General features: G+C 38.5%; 1 protein-coding gene across 3 annotated transcripts in view; it reads left to right on the top strand.

Moving 5' to 3' along the window:
• Positions 1-26,337, top strand: part of Eif2ak4 (eukaryotic translation initiation factor 2 alpha kinase 4) — a 110,216-nt gene that overhangs the window by 62,756 nt on the left and 21,123 nt on the right. For all 3 annotated transcript variants that reach the window (XR_007107016.1, XM_047539122.1, XM_047539121.1), the window contains exons 21-27: positions 15,702-15,938; positions 17,472-17,547; positions 17,957-18,078; positions 21,140-21,189; positions 22,137-22,305; positions 23,316-23,432; positions 25,697-25,762. Coding sequence is in view for 2 of the 3 variants with exons in the window: in XM_047539122.1 (XP_047395078.1) it covers positions 15,702-15,938; positions 17,472-17,547; positions 17,957-18,078; positions 21,140-21,189; positions 22,137-22,305; positions 23,316-23,432; positions 25,697-25,762 (837 nt within the window). In the remaining variant the exon portion in view is untranslated. The remainder of the gene's footprint in view (positions 1-15,701; positions 15,939-17,471; positions 17,548-17,956; positions 18,079-21,139; positions 21,190-22,136; positions 22,306-23,315; positions 23,433-25,696; positions 25,763-26,337) is intronic.

Below are 26,337 nucleotides of genomic sequence, written 5' to 3'. Positions count from 1 at the left end.
TTTTGTTCTGTTGGTGAAGTAACAGATTGTGGGGGAAGGGTTGAATTTTCTTTCTTTTTTTATTTAAAAAAATTTTTTTCATACATGTATATAGGATAATAACGTCTGTCTCATTCTACAGTCCTTCCCATCCCCACCGCTCCACCCCTCCCTTCACTCCCCTCTGCACAATCCAAAGTAAGAGTTGCATTTTCTAGGCAATCTGATTTACAGAATTTTAAAGCAAAGCATAAATATCTCCCACAAAACATAAATATCTGAGTGTGTGGTGTTTTGTATTTCATGTCATAGGATAATATTGGCATCCAGCTAATATGAAAGAGTAGTAGCAAATTTATATATTATAATTCTGATATGCCTTTCTTCTTAGTGCCAGTTGGTTGTCCTGGTGGAACCTTCAGTGATTAATTCTGTCATATGGAAATTTGTCTCTTTTTTTTTTTTAATTTTTTTTTTATTGTAAACAAATGGGATACATGATGTTTCTCTGTTTGTACATGGCGTAAAGGCATACCATTTGTGTAATCATAAATTTACATAGGGTAATGTTTGATTTATTCTGTTATTTTTTTCCCTTCCCCCCCACCCCTCCCACCCCTCTTTTCCCTCTATACAGTCCTTCCTTGCCCCTCTCCCTAACCCTAACTCTAACCCTAACACTAACCCCTCCCACCCCCCATTATGTGTCATCATCCACTTATTAGCGATATCATTCGTCCATTGGTTTTTTGAGATTGGCTTATCTCACTTAGCATGATATTCTCCAATTTCATCCATTTGCCTGCAAATGCCATAATTTTATCATTCTTTATGGCTGAGTAATATTCCATTGTATATATATACCACATTTTCTTTATCCATTCATCAACTGAAGGACATCTAGGTTGGTTCCACAATCTGGCTATTGTGAACTGAGCAGCTATGAACATTGATGTGGCTGTATCTCTGTAATATGCTGATTTTAAGTCCTTTGGGTATAGGCCAAGGAGTGGGATAGCTGGGTCAAATGGTGGTTCCATTCCAAGTTTTCTAAGGAGTCTCCACACTGCTTTCCAGAGTGGCTGCACTAATTTGCAGCCCCACCAGCAATGTATGAGCGTACCTTTCTCCCCACATCCTCGCCAACACCTGTTGTTGCTTGTATTCTTGATAATCGCCATTCTAATTGGGGTGAGATGGAATCTTAGGGTGGTTTTGATTTGCATTTCTCTTATTACTAGAGATGTTGAACATTTTTCCATATGTTTGTTGATTGCTTGTAGATCTTCTTCTGTGAAGTGTCTATTCATTTCTTTAGCCCATTTGTCGATTGGATTATTTGCCTTCTTGGTGTAGAGTTTTTTGAGTTCTTTATAGATTCTGGAGATTAGCGCTCTATCTGAAGTATGATTGGCAAAGATTTTCTCCCACTCTGTAGGCTCTTTCTTCACATTGCTGATAGTTTCCTTTGCTGAGAGAAAGCTTTTTAGTTTGAATCTATCCCAGTTGTTAAGTCTTGCTTTTATTTCTTATGCTATGGGAGTCCTGTTGAGGAAGTCTGGTCCTAAGCCGACATGTTGAAGCTCTGGACCTACTTTTTCTTCTATAAGATGCAAGGTCTCTGGTCTGATTCCGAGATCCTTAATCCATTTTGAATTTAGTTTTGTGCATGGTGAGAGATATGGGTTTAGTTTCATTCTGTTGCATATGTATTTCCAATTCTCCCAGCACCATTTGTTGAAGAGGCTATCTTTTCTCCATTGCATATTTTTGGCCCCTTTGTCTAGTATGAGAAAATTGTATTTATTTGGGTTTGTGTCCGTGTCCTCTATTCTGTACCATTGATCCACCTTTCTATTTTGGTACCAATACCATGCCGTTTTTGTTACTATTGCTTTGTAGTAGAGTTGAAGATCTGGTATTGCGATACCCCCTGCTTCACTCTTTCTGCCAAGGATTGCTTTAGCTATTCTGGGTTTTTTATTCTTCCAGATGAATTTCATAATTTCTTGCTCTATTTCTGCAAGGTACATCATTGGGATTTTAATTGGAATTGCATTGAATCTGTATAGCACTTTTGGTAGTATGGCCATTTTGACAATATTAATTCTTCCTATCCAAGAACATGGGAGATCTTTCCATCTTCTAAGGTTTTCTTGAATTTCTTTCTTTAGTGTTCTGTAATTCTCATTGTAGAGGTCTTTCACCTGTTTTGTGAGATTGATTCCCAAGTATTTTATTTTTTTTGAAGCTATTGTGAATGGGGTAGTTTTCCTGATTTCTCTTTCTGAAGATTCATCGCTTATGTATAAAAATGCCTTAAATTTATGTGCATTGATCTTATATCCCGCTACTTTACTGAATTCACTTATGAGATCTAAAAGTTTTCTGGTGGAATTTCCTGGTTCCTCTAAGTATACAATCATATCATCAGCAAATAGGAATAGTTTGAGTTCTTCTTTTCCTATTCGTATCCCCTTAATTTCTTTGGTCTGTCTAATTGCTCTGGCTAGAGTTTCAAGGACGATATTGAATAGAAGTGGTGAAAGAGGACATCCCTGCCTTGTTCCAGTTTTTAGAGGGAATGCTTTCAGTTTTTCACCATTTAGAATGATATTAGCCATGGGCTTAGCGTAGATGGCCTTTACAATGTTAAGGAATGTTCCCACTATCCCAATTTTTTCTAGTGTTTTGAGCATGAAGGGGTGCTGTATTTTATCAAATGCTTTTTCTGCATCTATCGAAATAATCATGTGATTCTTGACTTTAAGTCTATTGATATGGTGAATGACATTTATTGATTTCCTGATGTTGAACCAACCTTGCATCCCTGGGATGAAACCCACTTGATCATGGTGCACTATCTTTTTAATATGTTTTTGTATGCGATTTGCTAAAATTTTGTTGAGAATTTTTGCATCGATGTTCATTAAGGATATTGGTCTGAAATTTTCTTTCCTCGATGTGTCTCTGTCTGGTTTAGGTATCAGGGTGATATTGGCTTCATAGAATGAGTTTGGGAGGGTTCCCTCCTCTTCTATTTTATGGAATACTTTGAGAAGTATTGGAATGAGCTCTTCTTTAAAGGTTTTGTAGAACTCGGCTGAGAACCCATCTGGTCCCGGACTTTTCTTTGTTGGTAGGCTATTGATGACTTCTTCTATTTCATTACTTGAAATTGGTCTATTTAAATTGTGTATGTCCTCCTCGTTCAGTTTAGGCAATTCATATGTCTCTAGAAACCTGTTGATGTCTTCGAAATTTTCTATTTTGTTGGAGTATAGATTTTCGAAATAGCTTCTAATTATGTTTTGTATTTCAGTCGTGTCTGTTGTGATATTTCCTTGTTTATTCCGAAATTTAGTGATTTGGGTTTTCTCTCGTCTTCTCTTTGTTAGTGTGGCTAAAGGTTTATCAATTTTGTTTATTTTTTCAAAGAACCAACTATTTATTTTGTCAATTTTTGTATTGTTTCTTTTGTTTCAATTTCATTGATTTCAGCTCTGAGTTTAACTATTTCCTGTCTTCTACTACTTTTGGTGTAGGTCTGTTCTTCTTTTTCTAGGGCTTTGAGCTGTAGTGTTAGGTCGTTTATTTTTTGAGTTACTTCTTTTATTAAATGTGCTCCATGAAATAAATCTTCCTCTAAGTACCGCTTTCATAGTGTCCCAGAGATTTTGATATGATGTTTCTTTGTTCTCGTTTACCTCTAAGAATTTTTTAATTTCCTTCCTAATATCTTCTGTTATCCATTCATCATATAATAGCATATTGTTTAATCTCCAGGTGTTGGAGTAGTTTCTGTTTTTTACTCTTTCATTTATTTCTAACTTCAATCCATTATGATCTGATAGAATACAAGGTAGTGTCTCTGTCTTCTTGTATTTGCTGACATTAGCTTTGTGGCATAATATATGGTCTATTTTAGACAAGGATCCATGTGCTGCTGAGAAGAAAGTGTATTCGCTCTTGGATGGTATATTCTATAAATGTCTGTTAAGTCTAAATTATTGATTGTGTTATTGAGATCTATGGTTTCTTTGTTCAATTTTTGTTTGGAAGATCTGTCCAATGGTGAGAGAGGCATGTTAAAATCACCTAGTATTATTGTGTTATGGTCTATTTGGTTTCTAAAATTGAGAAGGATTTGTTTAACATACATGGATGAGTCACTGTTTGGGGCATAGATGTTTATGATTGTTATATCTTGCTGATTTATGCTTCCCTTAAGCAGTATGAAATGTCCTTCTTTATCCCTTCTGACTAACATTGGCTTGAAGTCCACATTATCTGAAATGAGGATGGATACTCCAGCTTTTTTGCTGAGTCCATGTGCATGGTATGTTTTTCCCCATCCTTTCACCTTTAGTCTATGGGTATCTCTTTCTATGAGGTGAGTCTCTTGCAGGCAACATATTGTTGGATCTTTCTTTTTAATCCAATCTGCCAGTCTATGTCTTTTGATTGATGAATTCAGGCCATTAACATTCAGGGTTATTATTGAGATATGATTTGTATTCCTGGTCATTTGGTTCATATTTAAAATTTTATTTATTTATTTATTTATTTTTTGACACATCTTGGTGTTCCTCCTTTATTTGACAGTTCCTTTAGGGTAATTCCTCCCTTTGCTGATATGCTTCTTTGTTTTTTATCTCTTCCTCATGAAATATTTTGCTGAGAATGTTCTGTAATGCTGGCTTTCTTTTTGTAAATTCTTTTAGCTTTTGTTTATCATGGAATGATTTTATTTCATCGTCAAATTTGAAGGTAAGTTTTGCTGGGTATAAGATTCTTGGTTGGCATCCATTTTCTTTCAGAGCTTGAAAAATGTTGTTCCAGGCCCTTCTAGCTTTTAGGGTCTGGATTGAAAAATCTGCTGATATCCGTATTGGTTTCCTCCTGAATGTAATTTGGTTCTTTTCTCTCACAGCCTTTAAAATTCTGTCTTTATTTTGTATGTTCGGTATTTTCATTATAATGTGCCTTGGTGTGGGTCTGTTGTAATTTTGTGTATTTGGAGTCCTATAAGCCTCTTGGACTTGATTTTCCATTTCATTCTTCAGATTTGGGAAATTTTCTGATATTATTTCATTGAATAGATTATTCATTCCTTTGGTTTGTTTCTCTAAGCCTTCCTCGATCCCAATAATTCTCAAATTTGGCCTTTTCATGATATCCCATAGTTCTTGCAGATTCTGTTCATGATTTCTTACCATCTTCTCTGTTTGCTTTCGAGGTTAAATATTTTGTCTTCAATATTTGAAGTTCTGTCTTCCAGGTGTTCTATCCTATTGGTTATGCTTTCTATGGAGTTCTTAATTTGGTTTATTGTTTCCTTCATTTCAAGGATTTCTGTTTGGTTTTTTTCAATATCCCTAACTCTTTATTGAAATGATCTTTTGCTTCCTGAATTTGCTCTCTTAACTGTCGATTGGTGCTATCATTCAATGCCTGCATTTGTTCTTTCATCTCATCGTTTGCTTCCCTAATCATTTTAATTATGTACATTCTGAACTCCCTTTCTGTCATTTCTTCTGCCATACTGTCGTTGGATTTTATTGATGTAACATCTAGATTTGTTTGGGGCATTTTCTTCCCTTGTTTTCTCATATTGTTCAGGAATCAGTGGGTCATTAAGATATTGCAGATTTCCTCTATCGACTTATGATGTCCCAGAAGATTGCTAGTATATCCCCTCTTATCCTTCAGTAGCCTGAAGTCTTGGAGGAAGTTGATAATACGGAGCTCCACGAAGAAGTTGCCTCTCTAGGGGTGGTGACCCTCAGGTGGCGTATATTCCCTGCTAGTGGGCAGAGGTGCCTCCACTTGTTGACCAATGGTCATCCAACAGGGAACTAGGCTGCGGGCTGAGGCAAGTCCTGTTTGTGCCTGTGTCTCTGGTTTTACCGTCCCTGTGGGAAAACCTCCCCCGGCAGGGAAGACTCACTCGGTGGGGACGTCTTGCTGATCAGTTCCCCTCATAGAGGTTCCCCTCAATCTACAACTACTGCCTGGGCTGGGCTGTCTTCCTCTGCAATGTTCCCAGGGGCCTAGACCTACCTCCTGGGCCTGGGAGCCTCACCCTTCGCAGGTGAGTCTCCTTAGGCTGCCCCTCCTTAGAGAAGCTGCCCACGGTCCTGGAAACTTCACTCCGCCCCTAGGCTTGTCTCTGTGCGGCTCTTCCAGCAAGAAGCCACCTAGCTCCTGGGACCCTGCTCTGCACCTAATCGCCTGGCTATGCGGCCCCTCCTCTGAGCCGCCACCTGGAGCCCCATACAATAGCTCCGATACCCAGAGACCCTCCACACACCTCCTCCTCCGGACAGCGGCCGGGTTTCCGACGCAGTCACTAGGAGCCCAAGCAATTCACTTCGAGTCTCCTCCCGCCAACCGCCCGGAGCCCTAGGCAGTCACTCCAAGTCCAAGTGACCTGCCCTGTTCCTCCTCCTCCTCCTCGGGGTAGCCCCCCAGGTGTTCAGGAGTGGTGGCTCCGAAACCAAGTGACCCACCACTCTCCTCCTCCAGGCAGGCCACCGGTGTTCAGGAGCAGTCGCTTTTAGTCCAATCAACTCACCACTCGCCTCCTCCTCTGGCAACCGCCTGTGGCTCTGATGCAGTCACTCCTAGACCAAGCGACCCGCCGCGCTTCTCCTCTTCCTCCGGGCAACCCCCCGGTGTTCAGAAGCGGTCGTTCTGGGTCTCAACAGCTCGCCATGCAGCTCCTCCTCAGGCAGCCACCTGGAGCCCCAGTGGTTGCTCCGAGTCCAAGCACTGTGCTCGGAAATTTGTCTCTTAAACCGACTTTTATTGACAATTATAGTCAAGGCAAAATCCTTTAAATGATGAATATTGAGAACAAAAACATAAAATAGTGCAATAATTTGCTACTTCTTGCTTATTGATTATATGTCTAGATAGACTTGCTTCTTCTCTAGACTAATTTTTCTCATCTATAAAATAGAGATTCAGTGTGCTTTACTTATATTAACACTAACATTCTATAATTTGGTAATGTTTAACATGACATTTATTTATGGCTATAGGGACCCATTCTACCACCTCTGTTTAGTTAGTGAGGAACCATTAGAAAACACATTTTTTCTACTTCTTTCGTTAGCTGTTAGTAATTATTTGAGTTGAGTTACTTCCTTGTTTTCTGGGTATCATAATTAAATGTTTATTTCATAGTCTTTCCCTATGACATGATATTTTAGTCAACTATGTCTAAAGGACTCAACCGGAACAATTGTAGAGAAGAAAAAGTTTATTCAAGGGCTCACAGTTTCAGAGGTCTCCATCCATAGATAGCAGGCTTCACTTTGGGGGGTTCAAGGTGAGGCTGAAAATCATGGCAGAGTGTGTAGAAGAGGGAAACAGCTCAGATGGTGATCAGAAAGCAGAGAGAAGAGAGAGAGTTCACTCTCCTGACACAAAATATATACCACACAGCCATGGCCCAGTGAACCACTTCCTCCAGCCACACCCCACCTGCCACCAGTTACCACTCAGTTAATCCCATCACAAATTAATTCATCAATTAGGGTAAGGCTATAACCTAATCATGTCTCCTCTAAACTGTCTTGCATTGTCTCACACATAATCTTTTGGGGGATACCTCACATCCAAACCATAACACATGATCAGTCCTATTCTGTACTTTTTTAATTTTTTATTCTTTGGTACAGGAATTGAACCCATGGATACTTTAACACCGAGCCATATCCCTAGCCCCTTTGTGTGTGTGTGTTTGTGTGTGTGGTGCTGAGGATTGAACCCAGGGCCATGTGCATAAAAGGCAATACCTCTACCAGCTGAGCTATATTCCCAGCCCCCCAGCCCTTTTTTATATTTTATTTTGAGACAGTCTCACTGGGTTACTTAGGGCCTTGCTAAGTTGCTGAGGCTGGCTTTGAACTTGCAATTCTCCTGCCTCAGCCTCCTGAGCTGCTGTAATTACAGGCTTGTGCCACTGAATCCAGCTCCTTCAGTACTTTAACATGACAATAGCTATCATGGCCCAGGAACTTTATTAAACTACCAACATGAGAGCAGCCATGTAAACCATTTGTCATAATAAGGATTGTTGTCCTGTAATCAACTCTGTATTAGGTTACCTTGTGCCTTTGAGTTAGGCATGTATAAAAGTGGTACTAAAACAATGACAAAACCACCTTCCATGTCATGGTCAGTGCATTTTATCTGAAAGGAGGGAACACAGGGAATGCTGATAGACTAAGCATTACATAATTTTTGCCACACGCTTAGTAGTAAAATAGGGTCTATTGTGCTGAATGAGGTATTATTGTCTTTACCAGTTTAATTTAACATAACTTTCATAAAAGTTGAATCATGTCAGTTCCTTTCTTTATATCCTTTCTTTACATCACATGAAAAGTAGCTATCTGTGTTTTTATTCAAACTAAAACAGGAGTGGGGGGGAATTTATAAAAGATATATAATAAGAAAATGCTTAATAAAATACACCTAAAAATTAAGACTTTTCTTTTTTCTTTCTTTCTTTCTTTTTTTTTTTTTTAAGTACCAGGGATTGAACTCAGGGGCACTTAACCTCTGAACCACATCCCCAGTCCTTTTTTTATTTTATTTAGAGATAGGATCTCACTAAATTACTTAGGGCCTTGCTCCGTTGCTGAGGCTAACTCTAAACTTGAAATCCACCTGCCTCACCTCTAAACTTGAAATCCACCTGCCTCACCCTCGCAAGCCACTGGGATTACAAGCCTGCAGCACTACACCCAGCTAAAAATTGATACTTCTTTTTTTTGTTTGTTTTTTTTTTTTTTTTTTTTTACTTTCTTTTTTTTTTTTTTATTTATTTATTTATTTTTTTTACGTTTACATAGGGTAATGATGTTTATTATATTTTTCCCCTCCCCCCCACCCCTCCCACCCCTCCCACCCCTCCCACCCCTCTTTTCCCTCTACACAGTCCTTCTTTCCTTCATTCTTACTGCTCTCCTTAGCCTAACTCTAAACCTAACCCTAAACCTAATGCTAGCCCCTCCCACCCCCCATTATATGTCCTCATCCGCTTATCAGCGAGATCATTTGTCCTTTAGTTTTTTGAGATTGGCTTATCTCACTTAGCATGATATTCTCCAATTTCGACCATTTGCCTACAAATGCCATAATTTTATCATTCTTCATTGCGGAGTAATATTCCATTGTATAAATATGCCACAGTTTCTTTATCCATTCATCAACTGAAGGGCATCTAGGTTGGTTCCACAATCTGGCTATGGTGAATTGAGCAGCAGTGAACATTGATGTGGCTGTATCTCTGTAGTATGCTGATTTTAAGTCCTTTGGGTATAGGCCAAGGAGTGGGATAGCTGGGTCAAATGGTATTTCCATTCCAAGCTTTCTGAGGAATCTCCACACTGCTTTCCAGAGTGGTTGCACTAATTTGCAACCCCACCAGCAATGTATGAGTGTTCCTTTTTCACCACATCCTCGCCAACACCTATTGTTGCTTGTATTCTTGATAATCGCCATTCTAATTGGGGTGAGATGAAATCTTAGGGTGGTTTTGATTTGCATTTCCCTTATTACTAGGGATGTTGAACATTTTTTCATATATCTGGTGATTACTTGTACATCTTCTTCTGTGAAGTGTCTGTTCATTTCCTTAGCCCATTTGTTGATTGGATTATTTGTATTCTTCGTGTAGAGTTTTTTGAGTTCTTTATAGATTCTGGAAATTAGCGCTCTATCTGAGGTATGGTTGGCAAAGATATTCTCCCACTCTGTAGGCTCTCTCTTCAGATTTCTGATAGTTTCCTTTGCTGAGAGAAAGCTTTTTAGTTTGAATCTATCCCAGTTGTTTATTCTTGCTTTTATTTCTTGTGCTATGGGAGTCCTGTTAAGGAAATCTGATCCTGAGCCAACAAGTTGAAGATTTGGACCTACTTTTTCTTCTATAAGATGCAGGGTCTCTGGTCTGATTCCGAGGTCCTTGATCCATTTTGAGTTGAGTTTTGTGTAGGGTGAGAGATAGGGGTTTAGTTTCATTCTATTGCATATAGTTTTCCAGTTTTCCCAGCACCATTTGTTGAAGAGGCTATCTTTTCTCCATTGCATATTGTTGGAACCTTTGTCTAGTATGAGAAAATTGTATTTATTTGGGTTTGTGTCCATGTCCTCTATTCTGTACCATTGATCTACCTGTCTATTTGGTACCAATACCATGCCGTTTTTGTTACTATTGCTTTGTAGTAGAGTTGAAGATCTGGTATTGCAATACCCCCTGCTTCGCTCTTGCTACTGAGGATTGCTTTAGCTATTCTAGGTTTTTTATTCTTCCAGATGAATTTCATAATTGCTTGCTCTATTTCTGCGAGGTACATCATTGGGATTTTAATTGGAATTGCATTGAATCTGTATAGCACTTTAGGTAGTATAGCCATTTTGACGATATTAATTCTGCCTATCCAGGAACATGGGAGATCTTTCCATCTTCTAAGGTTTTCTTGAATTTCTTTCTTTAGTGTTCTGTAGTTCTCATTGTAGAGGTCTTTCACCTCTTTTGTGAGATTGATTCCCAAGTATTTTATTTTTTTCGATGCTATTGTGAATGGAGTAGTTTTCCTAATTTCTCTTTCTGAAGATTCATCACTTATGTATAAAAATGCATTGGATTTATGAGCATTGATCTTGTAACCTGCTACTTTACTGAATTCACTTATGAGTTCTAAAAGTTTTCTGGTGGAATTTCCAGGTTCCTCTAAATATATAATCATGTCATCAGCGAACAGGGATAGTTTGAGTTCTTCTTTTCCTATTCGTATCCCTTTAATTTCTTTGGTTTGTCTGATTGCTCTGGCTAGAGTCTCAAGGATGATGTTGAATAGAAGCGGTGAAAGAGGGCATCCCTGCCTTGTTCCAGTTTTTAGGGGGAACGCTTTCAGTTTTTCACCATTTAGAATGATATTAGCCATGGGCTTAGCGTAGATGGCCTTTATAATGTTAAGGAATGTTCCCATTACCCCAATTTTTTCTAGTGTTTTGAGCATGAAGGGATGCTGTATTTTATCAAATGCTTTTTCTGCATCTATTGAAATAATCATGTGATTCTTAACTTTAAGTCTGTTGATATGGTGAATGACATTTATTGATTTCCGAATGTTGAACCAACCTTGCATCCCTGGGATAAAACCCACTTGATCGTGGTGCACTATCTTTTTAATATATATTTGTATGCGATTTGCTAAAATTTTGTTGAGAATTTTTGCATCGATATTCATTAAGGATATTGGTCTGAAATTTTCTTTCCTTGATGTGTCTCTGTCTGGTTTAGGTATCAGGGTGATATTGGCTTCATAGAACGAGTTTGGTAGGGTTCCCTCCTCTTCTATTTCATGGAATAGTTTGAGGAGTATTGGAATGAGCTCTTCTTTAAAGGTTTTATAGAACTCGGCTGAGAACCCATCTGGTCCTGGACTTTTCTTTGTTGGTAGGCTTTTGATGACCTCTTCTATTTCATTGCTTGAAATTGGTTTATTTAAGTTGTGTATGTCCTCCTCGTTCAGTTTAGGTAGTTCATATGTCTCTAGAAATTTGTTGATGTCTTCAAGGTTTTCTGTTTTGTTGGAGTATAGATTTTCGAAATAGCTTCTAATTATGTTTTGTATTTCACTCGTGTCTGTTGTGATGTTTCCTTGTTCATTCCGAATTTTAGTAATTTGAGTTTTCTCCCTCTTTCTCTTTGTTAGTGTGGCTAAGGGTTTATCAATTTTATTTATTTTTTCAAAGAACCAACTATTTATTTTATTATTTTTTCCGATTGTTTCTTTTGTTTCGATTTCGTTGATTTCGGCTCTGATTTTAACTATTTCCTGTCTTCTACTACTTTTGGTATTGGTCTGCTCTTCTTTTTCTAGTGCTTTGAGCTGTAGTGTTAACTCGTTTATTTGTTGATTTCTACTTCTTTTTTTGAATGCACCCCATGAAATAAATCTTCCTCTAAGTACTGCTTTCATAGTGTCCCAGAGATTTTGATATGATGTGTCTTTGTTCTCGTTTACTTCTAAGAATTTTTTTATTTCCCTCCTGATGTCTTCTGTTATCCATTCATCATATAATAGTGTATTATTTAGTCTCCAGGTATTGGAGAAGTTTCTGTTTTTTATTCTGTCGTTTATTTCTAATTTCAATCCATTATGATCTGATAGAGTGCAAGGTAGTATCTCTATCTTCTTGTATTTACTAACAGTAGCTTTGTGGCATAAAATATGGTCTATTTTAGAGAAGGATCCATGTGCTGCTGAGAAGAAAGTGTATTCATTCTTTGTTGGATGGTATATTCTATATATGTCCGTTAAGTCTAAATTGCTGTTTGTGTTGTTGAGATCTATAGTTTCTTTATTCAATTTTTGTTTGGACGATCTAACCAGTGGTGAGAGAGGTGTGTTAAAATCGCCTAGTATTATTGTGTTGTGGTCTATTTGATTTCTGGAATTGAGAAGGATTTGTTTGACGTACGTGGATGAGCCAATGTTCGGGGCATAGATATTTATGATTGTTATGTCTTGCTGATTTATGCTTCCCTTAAGCAGCATGTAGTGTCCTTCTTTATCCCTTCTGACTAGTTTTGGTTTGAAGTCCACATTATCTGAGATGAGGATGGATACTCCAGCTTTTTTGCTGTGTCCGTGTGCATGGTATGTTTTTCCCCATCCTTTCACCTTTAGTCTATGGGTGTCTCTTTCTATGAGATGTGTCTCTTGCAGGCAGCATATTGTTGGATTTTTCTTTTTAATCCAATCTGCCAGTCTGTGTCTTTTGATTGATGAATTCAGGCCATTAACATTCAGGGTTATTATTGTGATATGATTTGTATTCCCAGTCAATTGACTCATATTTGTTTTTGACATGATTTGGTTTCTCCTTTATTTGGCTATTCCTTTAGGCTAGCGCCTCCTGTTGCTGATTTGCATCGTTGTTTTTCATCTCTTCCTCATGGAATATTTTGCTGAGAATGTTCTGTAATGCTGGCTTTCTTTTTGTAAATTCCTTTAGCTTTTGTTTATCATGGAAGGATCTTATTTCATTGTCAAATTTGAAGGTAAGTTTTGCTGGGTATAAGATTCTTGGTTGGCATCCATTTTCTTTCAGGGCTTGGTATATGTTGTTCCAGGCCCTTCTAGCTTTTAGGGTCTGGATTGAAAAATCTGCTGATATTCTTATTGGTTTCCCTCTGAATGTAATTTGATTCTTTTCTCTCGCGGCCTTTAAAATTCTGTCTTTATTTTGTATGTTAGGTATTTTCATAATAATGTGCCTTGGTGTGGGTCTGTTGTAATTTTGTATGTTTGGAGTTCTATAAGCCTCTTGTACTTGGTTTTCCATTTCGTTCTTCAGATTTGGGAAATTTTCTGTTATTATTTCATTGAATAGATTGTTCATTCCTTTGGTTTGTTTCTCTAAGCCTTCCTCAATCCCAATAATTCTCAAATTTGGCCTTTTCATGATATCCCATAGTTCTTGGAGATTCTGTTCATGATTTCTTACCATCTTCTCTGTTTGTTCCACTTTGTTTTCAAGGTTAAATATTTTGTCTTCAATGTCTGAGGTTCTGTCTTCCAGGTGTTCTATCCTATTGGTTATGCTTTCTATGGAGTTTTTAACTTGGTTTATTGTTTCCTTCATTTCAAGGATTTCAGTTTGGTTTTTTTTTCAGTATCTCTAACTCTTTATTGAAATGATCTCTTGCTTCCCGTATTTGGTCTTTTAACTGTTGATTGGTGCGATCATTTAATGCCTGCATTTGCTCTTTCATCTCCTCCTTCAATGCCTGCATTTGCTCTTTCATCTCCTCATTAGCTTCCCTGATCGTTTTAATTACGTACATTCTGAACTCCCTTTCTGACATTTCTTCTGCTCTGCTGTCATTGGGTTTTATTGATGTAGTATCTAGGTTTGTTTGGGACATTTTCTTCCCTTGTTTTCTCATAATGGTCAGTTGTCAGTGGGACCCTGAGATATTGCAGTTTTCCACTATTGGCTTATAGTGTCCCAGTAGATTTCCAGTGTATCACCTCCCAGCCTTCAGTAGCCTGATGTCTTGGAGGAATCTGATAAAGCAGCTCATTCGAAGAATACTGCCCCTAGCCCCCTACTGGTTCCACGTTTTGGAACTGGCTCTGTGCGGAAATGCTCTCACTGTGGGCCTGCACCGTGCAGCTGGCCGTGTGGGAAGAGCCCACTGCCGGAGTGTGGAAGACTACCTTGGGAAGACTCAAGCTGCCCTGCCCGGCTCTGCTAAGCCACCTCTATCTGGGCCTGCCACCCGGGCTGAGCTTTACCCAGTGGGCAGACTCACCCGTGGCTCCACTTCAGTCCGAGTCTCTCAATGCCTCCCCTTCTTAACTCCTGGGTTGTGGAGCGACCGGGGGTGCAGTCTCCCTCTAGGCCGCCATCTTGGATCGCCCCGTGAAGAGAGCCCGCAGCCGGAGTGGGCAGAGCCGCCTGAAGAGGTCTCCGGCTGCCCTGACCTTATCCCTGAGGCTGACTGCAGATCGAGGCTCTCCGCTGGTTCTTTGCAGGAGTACACTGCACTGCAGGGGCTCCGGGACTCGGAGCGTGCTCTGTTCAGACAGGCTCTCACTAGCGGGCCAGTTCCGTTCCGAGAACCTGGAGAAGCTGGCTGTGTGGGCGGGGCCCACCGCCGGAGTGCGCAGGACTGCCTGTGGATGACTCTAGCTGCCCTGCCCGGCTCCGATAAGCCACCTCTATCTGGGCCTGCCACCCGGGCCGAGCTTTACCCAGTGGGCAGACTCACCCGTGGCTCCACTTCAGTCCGAGTCTCTCAATGCCTCCCCTTCTTAACTCCTGGGTTCTGGAGCGACCGGGGGTGCAGTCTCCCTCTAGGCCGCCATCTTGGATCGCCCCGTGAAGAGAGCCCGCCGATACTTCTTGATCTCAAATATTCCTCTAACATTTTTTAATAAATCCTTGTTATGAACAAGAGGATTGAGAATCATTAAAGAATGTTTCCAAGTTTTAGATTGCCTTCAAGTGGCTGCCTACTATGGGAGTATAAGTAGCATAAATTGAGAGAATTCAAGGAAATGGTATCAGTACAAATAATACAAAGGGAGAAGAAACAATAAAAACAGGATGTTTCATATGCTTTAAGGATTCTAGCAACTAGTATCTTTGTAATATCACTAACATTGGGCATCTAGAGCTATTTGGTTTCTATGTTTATATCTTCTTTGCAATATTTTATGTGTAAGACATAAATTATACTTCTTTTTAAAAAAATTTTTTTAGTTGTAGGTGGACACAATATCTTTATTTTTATTTATTTATTTTTAGTCAGTGCTGAGGATCAAACCCAGTGCCTCACATGTGCTAGGCAAGCACTCTAACCACTGAGCCACAACTCCAACACTTAAGTTCTACTTCTGTTTGCTGAGTTGAGTTTTTTTTTTTTTTATTGTTTGTGACAAGAAATATTAAAAGGCTTCTACCTTTCAAGAAATACTACTATTAAATTGTTACATAACTCTGTGGCCATAACAAAGTTTAGGAGGGAAATGATATATTTAGAGATTTCAAAAAACCAATTAAAATGCACTAACTAAGTGCAAGAAATGTGTTACCTTTTCTTTGACCTGAATTGATGATTAGCTTGTTAGGATTCCTGAGCATCATCCACTGCATCCTCTCAGCTGCATTCCTGGATTTCATTATAGAAATCTGTTATCTCCTGGCTGTTAAACCATGATCCAGCAAAACGGCCCACAGCCATGGAACTGCTCAAGAGTGAGCTGCTTCCCCCACCCCAGATGGAGGAATCCGAGCTGCATGAAGTACTGCATCACACGCTGGCCAACGTGGATGGGAAAGCCTACCGCACCATGATGGCTCAGATCTTCTCCCAGCGCATCTCCCCTGCCATCGATTACACCTATGACAGTGACATACTGAAGGTGAGCTAAGCCACACAGCATAGAGTTTAACCTGGTCCATCAACAGATCAAGTCAGATTCTTATTTCTAATGCCTCCAAAACATTTTCTTTGCTGAGGTCCAAAAAACCCCAAATTGTACATGCAAAAAGTGTGAACATGCATTATTCTGGAAAGAAAAGTCACACTGTTAATCACTTACTTTAAAGAATTCTTGGTCCATCCCCTTCCATACTGTTCCCTGGCCCTGCTGCTTAGGGCCTAAAACATCCAAGCAGTCAGATCCAGATAAAGTAGTAGAGTGACTTCCAGTGGAGCTGCCTATCCAGATCACTTAGGAGGTTTTCTATCAACACAGATGACCAGGCTCCCTAGCACCTCTAGCTTGGTATCTCTCCAGGTATGAGGCACTTTAAGAGTCTCTTTAAGGATCTGGGTACAGTGGTGCACACCCATAGTCCCAGCTGCTGGGGATACTGAGGCAGGAGGATTGCTTAAGTTCAAAACCAACCTGGGCAACATAGCAAGATGCCATCTTCAAAAAAGAAAGAAGTATGGGTCTGGTGTGGGGGAAGGAAGGAAGAAAGGAAAGAAAGAAAAAAGAATCTCTTTAAGGGACTAGGTGTAGCTCAGTGGTAGAATGTATGTTTGGTATATGCTAGACCCTAAGTTCAATCCCTAGCACCAAAAAAAAAAAAAAAAAAACATTTCTTTTAAAGCTGCCAAGGTGACTGCTGAAGTGTAGCTGAGTTGCTAGTTTGGGGTGTCTTTAACTCTTTATGCTTTAAAATGTCTGAAGTGAAATAAGCTAATCCCAAAAAAACCTAAGTTTGAATGTTTTCTCTGATACACAGATGCTAATACATAATAAGGTGGGGGAATAAAAGTTCATTGGATTAGACAAAGGGGAATGAAGGGAAGGGAGGTGGATGGGAATAGGAAAGACAGAATGAATAGGACATAACTTTCTTATGTTCATATATGAATACAGGACCAGTGTAACTCCACATCATGTTCAACCACAAGAATGGGATCCTAATTAGAATAAGTTATACTCCATGTATGTATACTATGTCAAAATATACTCTACTGTCATGTATATCTAAAAAGAACAAATTTTTTAAAATTTTAAAAAAGAAAAAAGTCAATATAGCAAAATGTTAAAATTTGATAAGTTTAGCCGAGTAGATAACAGGGATTGGTTATATTCTGTATAATTAACATGATGTAATTTTAAAAGATCAATAAAGGAAGTACTGGTAAAATTTGTGGAGAATCAATATAGATTTTAAGAATCAGTTTTTGCTGTTTGGCGGTATTATAAACTTATTTGCAGGGGTATTGGTGACTTTTTTATTTGTGTCTTTTTGCTTATCTATTGTTTCTCAATTTTCTTTTTGGTACCAGGGATTAAACCCAGGGGCACTTAACCACTGAGCCACATCCCCAGCCTGGTTTTTTTTGTTTTTTTTTTTTTTTTTTTTTTGAGACAGGGTTTCTAGGGCATCTCTTTAATTAGGCTTTGGTGATGACATTTTAATTGTTCCCATTTTAGGGCAACTTCTCAATCCGTACAGCCAAGATACAGCAACATGTATGTGAAACCATCATCCGCATCTTTAAAAGACATGGTATGTCCTTTTTTAAAAATCATATTTTTTTCTCATAAGACTTTGTCATTAATAAGTGCTATTAGAGGATTTTGGTACAACCATGTATTAAAATTCAGTTACAAGCAATTAACATCATTAAATTTAGGCTTATTTTTATAGCTTAGCTTGTCAAGGAAAAACTAATTTGAATATTGTAAACTTGCTCCTAAAATACAGTTGCCTTGTGCAGTCAGAACTATAACAGAATTAACAAATTTAACCCTAGATGAGTTCTTCGATTGTAAATTTAGAGAACTGAAGAAAAGCTAACTGAGTTCAATGGTCCCAGTAGCAAGTTATTTAGTTGTCAGATTTTTGTTTATTTTAAGTTGCCTCCTAGGGAGAATAAGAACCCAATAATTAGTGATTTTTTTTCTAATTTGGTTAGGAGCTGTTCAGTTGTGTACCCCACTACTGCTTCCCCGAAATAAACAAATATATGAGCACAATGAAGCTGCTGTGTTCATGGATCACAGTGGGATGTTGGTGATGCTTCCTTTTGACTTGCGGGTAAGACTTGGAACGCTCTGCTGACAGTCTGGGTTCTGTGTCTGCTTACAGGAGTGGCTTATCTGTTAATTGTCCCTACTAGACCTTTTCCCTCCAGACTTATATTCTAAATGTCACTTTAAGGAAATATATTCTTACAAGAGTTATCAAGGTTAAGAGTATTACTGGAGTTTAGTAAATGTTTGACCCTGAATGCCATCCACCTTGCTAATAGCTCAATTGTTTATGACTCTAGGAATCAGAACCCTACATTGCAGGTGCCACATGTGCACCTCAGTGTTCAGCTCTGCTGAGTGACCATAGCAGGTTAACCTGGTCAACTCAAACAAATAAACATAGGGTATTTTCTACTTTCCATCTAGATCTTCAATAAAATTTTAATATGTTAACATTCCAAACCAATTAAATTCTTGTAACAAGTGTTTCTGCTAGTTGGATGTGCTGATTTTTTGCCCATACTTGCTCTCTTCTGACCCCCAGGTCTCCCTCTGACAGTAGCAGTCTTACCAGTCATTCACTTACATGGTGCTGGCTACTATCAAGTCCATCTGTGGCACCATGAGATAGTGCCACAACAGCTCAGAGGAAAACATGAATGCATATGACAGGCAAGGATTTAATCCCTAATGTAAAGAAGGCACTTATAAATAGAGATATGATTGGCAGATTGAATGCTTAGAATAAGCAAGTCCCTGGGCAAGCACTCTACCATTCCACCACACTACATCCTCAGCCTGTCCTTCCATGTTCTCAGCCTCTGTTTTCCTTTTCTATACATAAACCTATGTACATACAGGTTTGTTTATTTTTTTTTTTACTTTGTTTTCTTTATAGCAAAAATGGAATATTCAAGATCTGTTGAAACCTACATTTTCTTTTAATCTAACAATACACCATAGACATTCCTATAGATCAAATATAGATAATGGATGTATCTCAATGTATATGCATTTTCATCTTATACACATATACATATTTGATCTATAGAAAAATATAAATCTAAGCTTTATTTTTAATAGCTCCTTAATATTCCATAATATTGATGGCAAATTATTCAACTATTTTACTGTTTATGGACATGCAGACAGGTTTCAGTTTGTTTGTTTTTTGCAGTGCTGGGGATTGAACCCAGGGCCTTCTCCTTGATAGGCAAGCACTCTACAAACTGAACTATATTCCCTACCCCAGATTTCAGTTTTGAGCCACCACAATAATATGGAAGTGAACATCCTTTTACATTCATACACAAATGCATTTTTTAAAATAAATTCTTCAAAATGGGATTGCTAGTTCAAGTATAATATATGCATTATATTGTTTAAAATTTTATTGTACAGTTTCAGGTTACATTTCTGAAGGTTTAGCAATTCACACTTTTATCAGCTGTGTATGAAAATGCCTCTTTTCCTATACCATGCATAATATTAATTATCTGGATAATATTAATTTAGATATCCAGTCTGATTAGGGAAATTGAGATAGCTCTGCATTTCCAGTGAGATTGAACATCTTTTTGGGAAGTTTATTAGCCATGTGCATTTTCTTTTTTGAGAACTGCCTGATTATATCCTTTGCTTATATATGTGTGTATTGTAAGGAAAATAGTTGGGGATTGTTTGGGGTAGAGACAAATCTCATAGTAGACATTTGGGCTCTATTAAAAAGAAGTACAGTTACATAGTTATACTTAAAACTGGCTTCTTATTCTCTAAATACTGATAGTTGAGTAAGATTTTTAAGCATATGTTCCCTGTGAGTTGATATTCAACTGCAAAAAATAAAAAGTGATTGCTTTTTGCTGGGTATGGTGGTGCACACCTATAATCCCAGTGACTTGGGAAACTGAGGCAGGAGAATCACAAGTTTAAGGCCAGCCTCAGGGACTTAGCAAGACCATGTCTCAAAATAATAAATAACAAGAGCTAGAGATGTAACTCAGGTAGAGAGCCCCTGATTTCAATCCCCAGTATTGGGTGGGGGAAAGCTGTTGTTCTTTGAGAATTTGATCCACTAATGATACTGTGTTAGAATTCTTGGGGCAATCAGTGGTTTTGTTATTTGTGGGTGGTTATTAAGAATATCTTGGACTGGGGGCATAGCCCAGCAGTAGAGCATTTGCCTCACATGTGTAAGGCCCTTAGTTCAATCCCAGCACTTTTGGTAGAAAAATCAGGAAATTCACCATGAGATAATATCCATTTTGATTACATCAATATTTTTCAAAATTCACAGATAACCAAATACTTGCACAGATTTTAATTTGGCCTAATAAAAATTTGTAGGGTTGTGCACACCTATAATCCCAGCAACTCGGCAGGCTGAGGCAGGAGGATCACAAGTTAGAGGATCAGCAATATAGTGAGGCAGTATCTCAAAACAACAACAAAAAAGGACTTGGGGTGTAGTTCAGTGGCAAAGTGCCCCAATTAAAAAAATAAATAAAAATAAATAAATCAATATGTGTGTGTTTGTGTGTGTGTATACGTGTGTATATGTGTATGTGTGTGTGTGCGTGTGTGTATATATATATATATATATATATATATATATATATATGGCAGAATATATTCAACTAAAAGTGAATTTTTCTCAAGCTTAAATAACCTAGGAAATGCCTCACTGACAGAGATTGGTTGTGTCTAGCAGTGGAGTGTACTGCTGACTAAAGTACTAAACATTTCAGGGAGTATGAGAGGTGCACAGTTCTGACTACCTTCATGTGTCACTTAATGAGGGGGATAAATTTTGAAAAATGCATTATTAAGTGAGTTTGTCATTGTATAGACATCTTAAAGTGTACTTTTTACATAAACTAAGGTGGCTACAGCATCATTATATGATAAAATGTTATGGGGCCACTGTCATATTTACTTCCCATCATTAACCTAATCATGATTTGTGTTGCTTGGCTATAATAAAACCACTAAATCCTACACTTTAAAAGGATAAACTCTATGGTATGTAGGTTATATTTCAATAAAGTTGATATTTTTAAAACTGAAAAAAACATAGTTCTTAGCACAGAATGACATTGATCTTTAAAATTTTGTTTACTTCTCAGGTCCCTTTTGCAAGATATGTGGCAAGAAATAATATATTAAATTTAAAACGGTAAGAAACAGTAGAGGCTTCCTTCATTTGGTTGCTGTGGGAAGGAAACCAGGAAGAATATTTTATATTCCATGATTTCTATACAGTGAAGAATTCTGAGTTCAAAGTATTGAGCTTGAAATGTGATTAGAAAGCCCAACCCCAGAGCTCCTTTCTCTCAGGGAACTAAGAGTTCAGCCCCCTCTGTAGAAGGAATGTAGCATTTAAGTGACCTGGCATCTATTCTGTGCCTTTTTCATGTCTCCAGGCAATGTAGCTTATTATTTTCACAAATGGTTGCTTGAAGAGAAAAAAAAAAATCTGACTATTCTTGATCACAGATGGCCCCATTTAAAATTTAATTGGAGGGACAAATGACCAGTGGTCTCTGTGTGAAAACTGCCTACATAGGTAACTGAACAAAAGCTGCTTATAGAGAAATGGAGTCAACCCAGCAGGAATGCTGAGCATTGAGCAGCTCCTGGCACTTAGCATTTGAGGACAGGTTCTCTGTACATTCAGATACCACAGGGGTCAAACACCAAGATCTTCATAAATTGGAGTGGTATTGTTGTCAATGAGGCACCCTACCTTCCAGCTCCTTTCTTCAAATGAAAGCTCTCCATGTGCTTTTATTCTAGCTTCAAGTGAGCAATTAGAGTCAGTCCTAAGGTGTGGGTGTCTGTGTAGAAAGCCAACACTTAAGGTAAAATTGTTTTTGTGTGTAATTTCATCTCTATTTCTATTTTATTTAAAAAAAAAAAAAAAAAAACCTAAGTTTCATAGTTTGATAGTGCAAAACTGGAAATTGGAACCCAGATCACAGAGCAAGACATTCTAGGGCAAATCTGTCTCTAAGCCCTCTTAATCCCTCTGATAGATTTTCTTCCATCTCTATTTCTTTTATCTTGTTCATGCGTATTTATTTCTAATAAGCAATGACCTTGGAAATCTGGGTTTCTCTTCAGATACTGCATAGAACGTGTCTTCAGACCCCGCAAGTTAGATCGATTTCATCCCAAAGAACTTCTAGAATGTGCATTTGACATCATCACGTCTACTACCAACAGCTCTCTGCCCACTGTTGAAACCATCTATACCATCTATGAAATTATCCAAGAGTTTCCAGCACTTCAGGTTCTTTCCAAATCTTAACATTTTGAGATTACCCCTGCTAGTGTCATTCACTAAGTGTCAACAGTCACAGACTATGTCTCAGTTTCTGCAGGCAATGAATGACACCTTTCCCAAAGTAGCTTCAAAGGTTTTATCATGTTGCTTTTGAAGTTCATCTTGGGCTCTCACTTCCACCTTGACAGGAACTGGTTTTGTTTAGGAGGACAATGTTGTTTCTCTGCACATTCTTGCAAAATGCAAGAAATCAGAACCCTTAGTGGCTCCTCCCTTATCTGCTCTCTTAACTCCCCATACCTTTTCATCATGTCCACACACTACCTTGTCATGGGTACTGCTGCCAGCTGTCCTCTGGCCTCCCTTCCTGCTCCTCACACATGCCTTGTATTACCACCACTGCCAGTCACAGGTGTTCCCTTGTCCAAAAAGCCTTTCTTCATCCAGCCATGGTTTGGGCCCTTTTCTCCCCAGGAAACCCGACTGCTACCTTTTCTTAACGTTCATGACTCTTGACATGAGGCATCTACATATTCCCTTGAGTTGTGGTATTTGCTCCAAATAGATTGCATACTCTGTCAAGACAGAGCCCATGATTCTACTTTCCTTATGCCGCATTGCCCCAACTCAGCACCCAGCTGAGCATTCTGAACACTCACTAATTGACTGATGTAGACAAAAGTAACAATAATTATTCCACCAGCCTGTACTTATAAGTCAGCTATTATTGAACCATATCTTTCTTTGAAATTTGTGTGGATTTGGGCTTTTTAACATAGCTAAAGACCAGCCAGAGTATTATGATGCATATAATAAAAATGTTAAATTATATCATATTCTTCAACTATAGCAAAGTAAAAAGAATTCATATGAAAGAATAAACTAGAAGGAAAGATGCTGAAATTCAGTATTTCTGTGGTTTTAGGATAATAAATTCATGGTGAGGTTCTAGATTTGACCATGTACCTGTATTGTTTGTATAAGGAAAATAATAGTAACTTTTCTCTGTATCCCAGGAAAGAAATTACAGTATTTACTTGAACCATACAATGTTATTGAAAGCAATACTCTTACACTGTGGGATCCCAGAAGACAAACTCAGTCAAGTCTATGTTATTCTATATGATGCTGTGGTAAGCATATAATTACTTTGACTCGATGTTGAAGGATAATAATAATAGTCTATGATTATTTTCTTATTAATGCAACCATAAAACTAAATTGGGAGTTGTATCTCCTTTCTTTATTGCTCTAAGGTGAAGGAACCAATGAACTTTAATTATATCAACAGTTAACAAGGATTGGTTGAGGTTTTGTCCTATACTAAGCCCTGTACTACTTGTAACCTCCAGGGTGTTTGTTTTTTTAAAGAGTAAGTTCTAACTTTAAAAGTTGAAAAAAAATTTTTTTCAGTTGTAAATGGATACAATGCCTTTATTTTATTTATTTATTTTTATGTGGTGCTAAGGATCAAACCCAGTGCCTCACACATGCTAGGCAAGTGCTCTACCACTGAGCCACAACCTCAGCCCCTAAAAGGTGAAATTTTTAAAGAATAAAGTTCTCCAAGTTAGGCTCAGTGGCACATGCCTGTAATCCCAGTGGCTCACGAGGTTGAGGCAGGAGAATTGTTAGTTTAAGGCCAGCCTCAGCAACTTGGGGAGATCCTAAGCAACTCAGCATGACCCTGTCTCTAAATAAACAAGGAAAGAAAAGGAAGGAAGGAAGGAAGGAAGGAAGGAAGGAAGGAAGGAAGGAAGGAAGGAAGGAAGGAAGATAGGGAGGGAGAGAGGGAAAGAGAAAGAAAGAAAGAAAGAGAGAGAGAGAGAGAGAGAGAGAGGAGAGAGAGGAGAGAGAGAGAGAGAGAGAGAAAGAAAGAAAGAAAGAAAGAAAGAAAGAAAGAAAGAAAGAAAGAAAGAAAGAAAGAAAGAAAGAAAGAAAGAAAGAAAGAAAGAAAGAAAGAAAGAAAAGAAAAGAAAAGAAAGAAAGAAGGGTGGGGGAGAGAAGAAGGGAGGGAGGAAGGAAGGAAGGAAGGAGAGAAGGAGAGAGAAAAAAGAAGAAAGTAACTTAACTTCTTGAAGTAAGAAATCACCAACTAACTGGTTTAGGTACTTGCCAGTATTCATTTTTAAAATAGTTAACCTTTACTGAGCACCTATCTGGATGCCAAAATTGTTCGAAGTTCTTTATGTGCATTAACCTACTTCATTGTCTTAATGGTGCTGCTACTATCCTTGCTTTATGGATGCCAAGAAAGGGAGTGTTGGTGTTGGGAATAAAAGACCTATGCCTTGCCCTTTGTTCTTTTAGCCTGCTTGTGCTTATCAGTTAAGTCATTTATAGATTCACATTGATTTGAATTAGGGGTCAGTGGCCCAGACATCTGATACGGCCTCATTTACCCGCTCTTTTCCTATGGAACAAGGGCTGTGGCACCTCCAGTTGCTCTTCCTTGATTTAACCATATCGTAGTACTCCTTACTTTATACTATGGATGTTCCTGCAGAGCCTGGAAGGAAAACATTGAAAAAATAAGTTAGTGTTATATTGTGGTGTTGGGAGGGAGGTGAATATTTATATTTTCTAATTTCTTTTCATGAGTTTTTTCATAGTAAATTAGAGACATCCAGGAGACTGATGCCAATCTATGATTAATGCAGAATTAATAGTGGAAGTCCATAATGGCTTGTGTTTTAATATATATATATATACCAAAAGACTTGACAAGCTTTTCTTTCATCTGTCTGGTCTTTAGTACTGCTTGCTTTTTTTTTGAGACAGGATATCACTAAGTTGTTTAGTATCTTACCAAATTACTGAGGCTGGCCTCGAACTGGAGATCCTCCTGCCTGAGCCTTCCCAGTCACTGAGATTTACAGGCATGCACCACACACCTAGGTACTGTTTGTTTCTTAATGGTTCTCTCCTCTCCTCAAAGTGCCACCACTGTTTGGCAGTGACAGATTCAATATTATGTCAGCTGGGCACTAGCAGAAGCCTTGGGGATTGTACAAAAGGACTGCAGTTCATTCTTGCTCATATCCCATGGCCACAGCTGGCATGGGATGAAATGCTTAGACCTGAGCTTTTATTAGGGGAACACAGATCAAAATGACTCCTTCCCCACCTAAACAGAAATGCCTGGGTAAAGCCTGTCAAGAGCTGGGTCCCCACCCTATTCTGCAAGTACAAGTTTCCTTTTAAAAATAATTTTTAAGTAGTGTGGGCTATGGTTTATGTAAATTGAGGGGGGAATTCTTTATTCACAGAATAAATGCATCCTTTACTTTTAGGAATAGTTTGTCCAAAATGAAGGATATGATTGTCAGAATTCACCTGGAAATGCTATCTTGTTCAGTGAGGTGACTCTTATTGTTCTTTTTCTTTTCTGCATTAGACAGAAAAGCTGACAAGAAGAGAAGTGGAAGCTAAGTTTTGTAATCTGTCTTTGTCTTCTAATAGTGTAAGTACTTTCTGATGGTGTTCTTATAGCTCTCTCTGTAATTTTATGATGCCAGAAAATGTCACCAAATTCTTGTAGCAGTGAGGTAGCAGTACTTCCTGCTGCCTCGCAGACAGAGTTTTCTCCTGAGTGTTAGGTACCATGGCAACCTCTGGAATTAGAGGAGAGAAACTAATGCTGTGATCAAAAAATGTCTCTCCATGCATCTTTTTGATGTGCTGTAATCATCCTGCTCCTTCTGGATCACTATATCCTTTCTGATCCCCCCTCACACAGCCCATGCTTACCAGAGTCTCCTGCTGAGCAGATGTAGTGCCAGTTGTCCTCTTCTGAAATGGACCATATGGGATCAGAAAGAGGCACAGAGCCCTGCAAATACAACTGGGGCCCTCCACCCCATCCCAGTCTTGTAACTCCTTAGAGTTGAATTACAGCTTTTGCTTTCATGGAAATTTTTCTACTTCTAAAATATTATATTTAATTCTAACAGCAATAAGAAAATCTTATGGGATAAACAGATTGGTCATGTTCTGTCTACAGGCATCAGATTAACCCCAGATCTTTAGCATAGTAAC

This window comes from Sciurus carolinensis, chromosome 2 (assembly GCF_902686445.1).
Source record: "Sciurus carolinensis chromosome 2, mSciCar1.2, whole genome shotgun sequence".
NCBI lineage: Eukaryota > Metazoa > Chordata > Mammalia > Rodentia > Sciuridae > Sciurus > Sciurus carolinensis.
The sequence above is the reverse complement of the archived record's forward strand: the minus strand, read 5'-3'. Positions and strand labels throughout refer to the sequence as shown.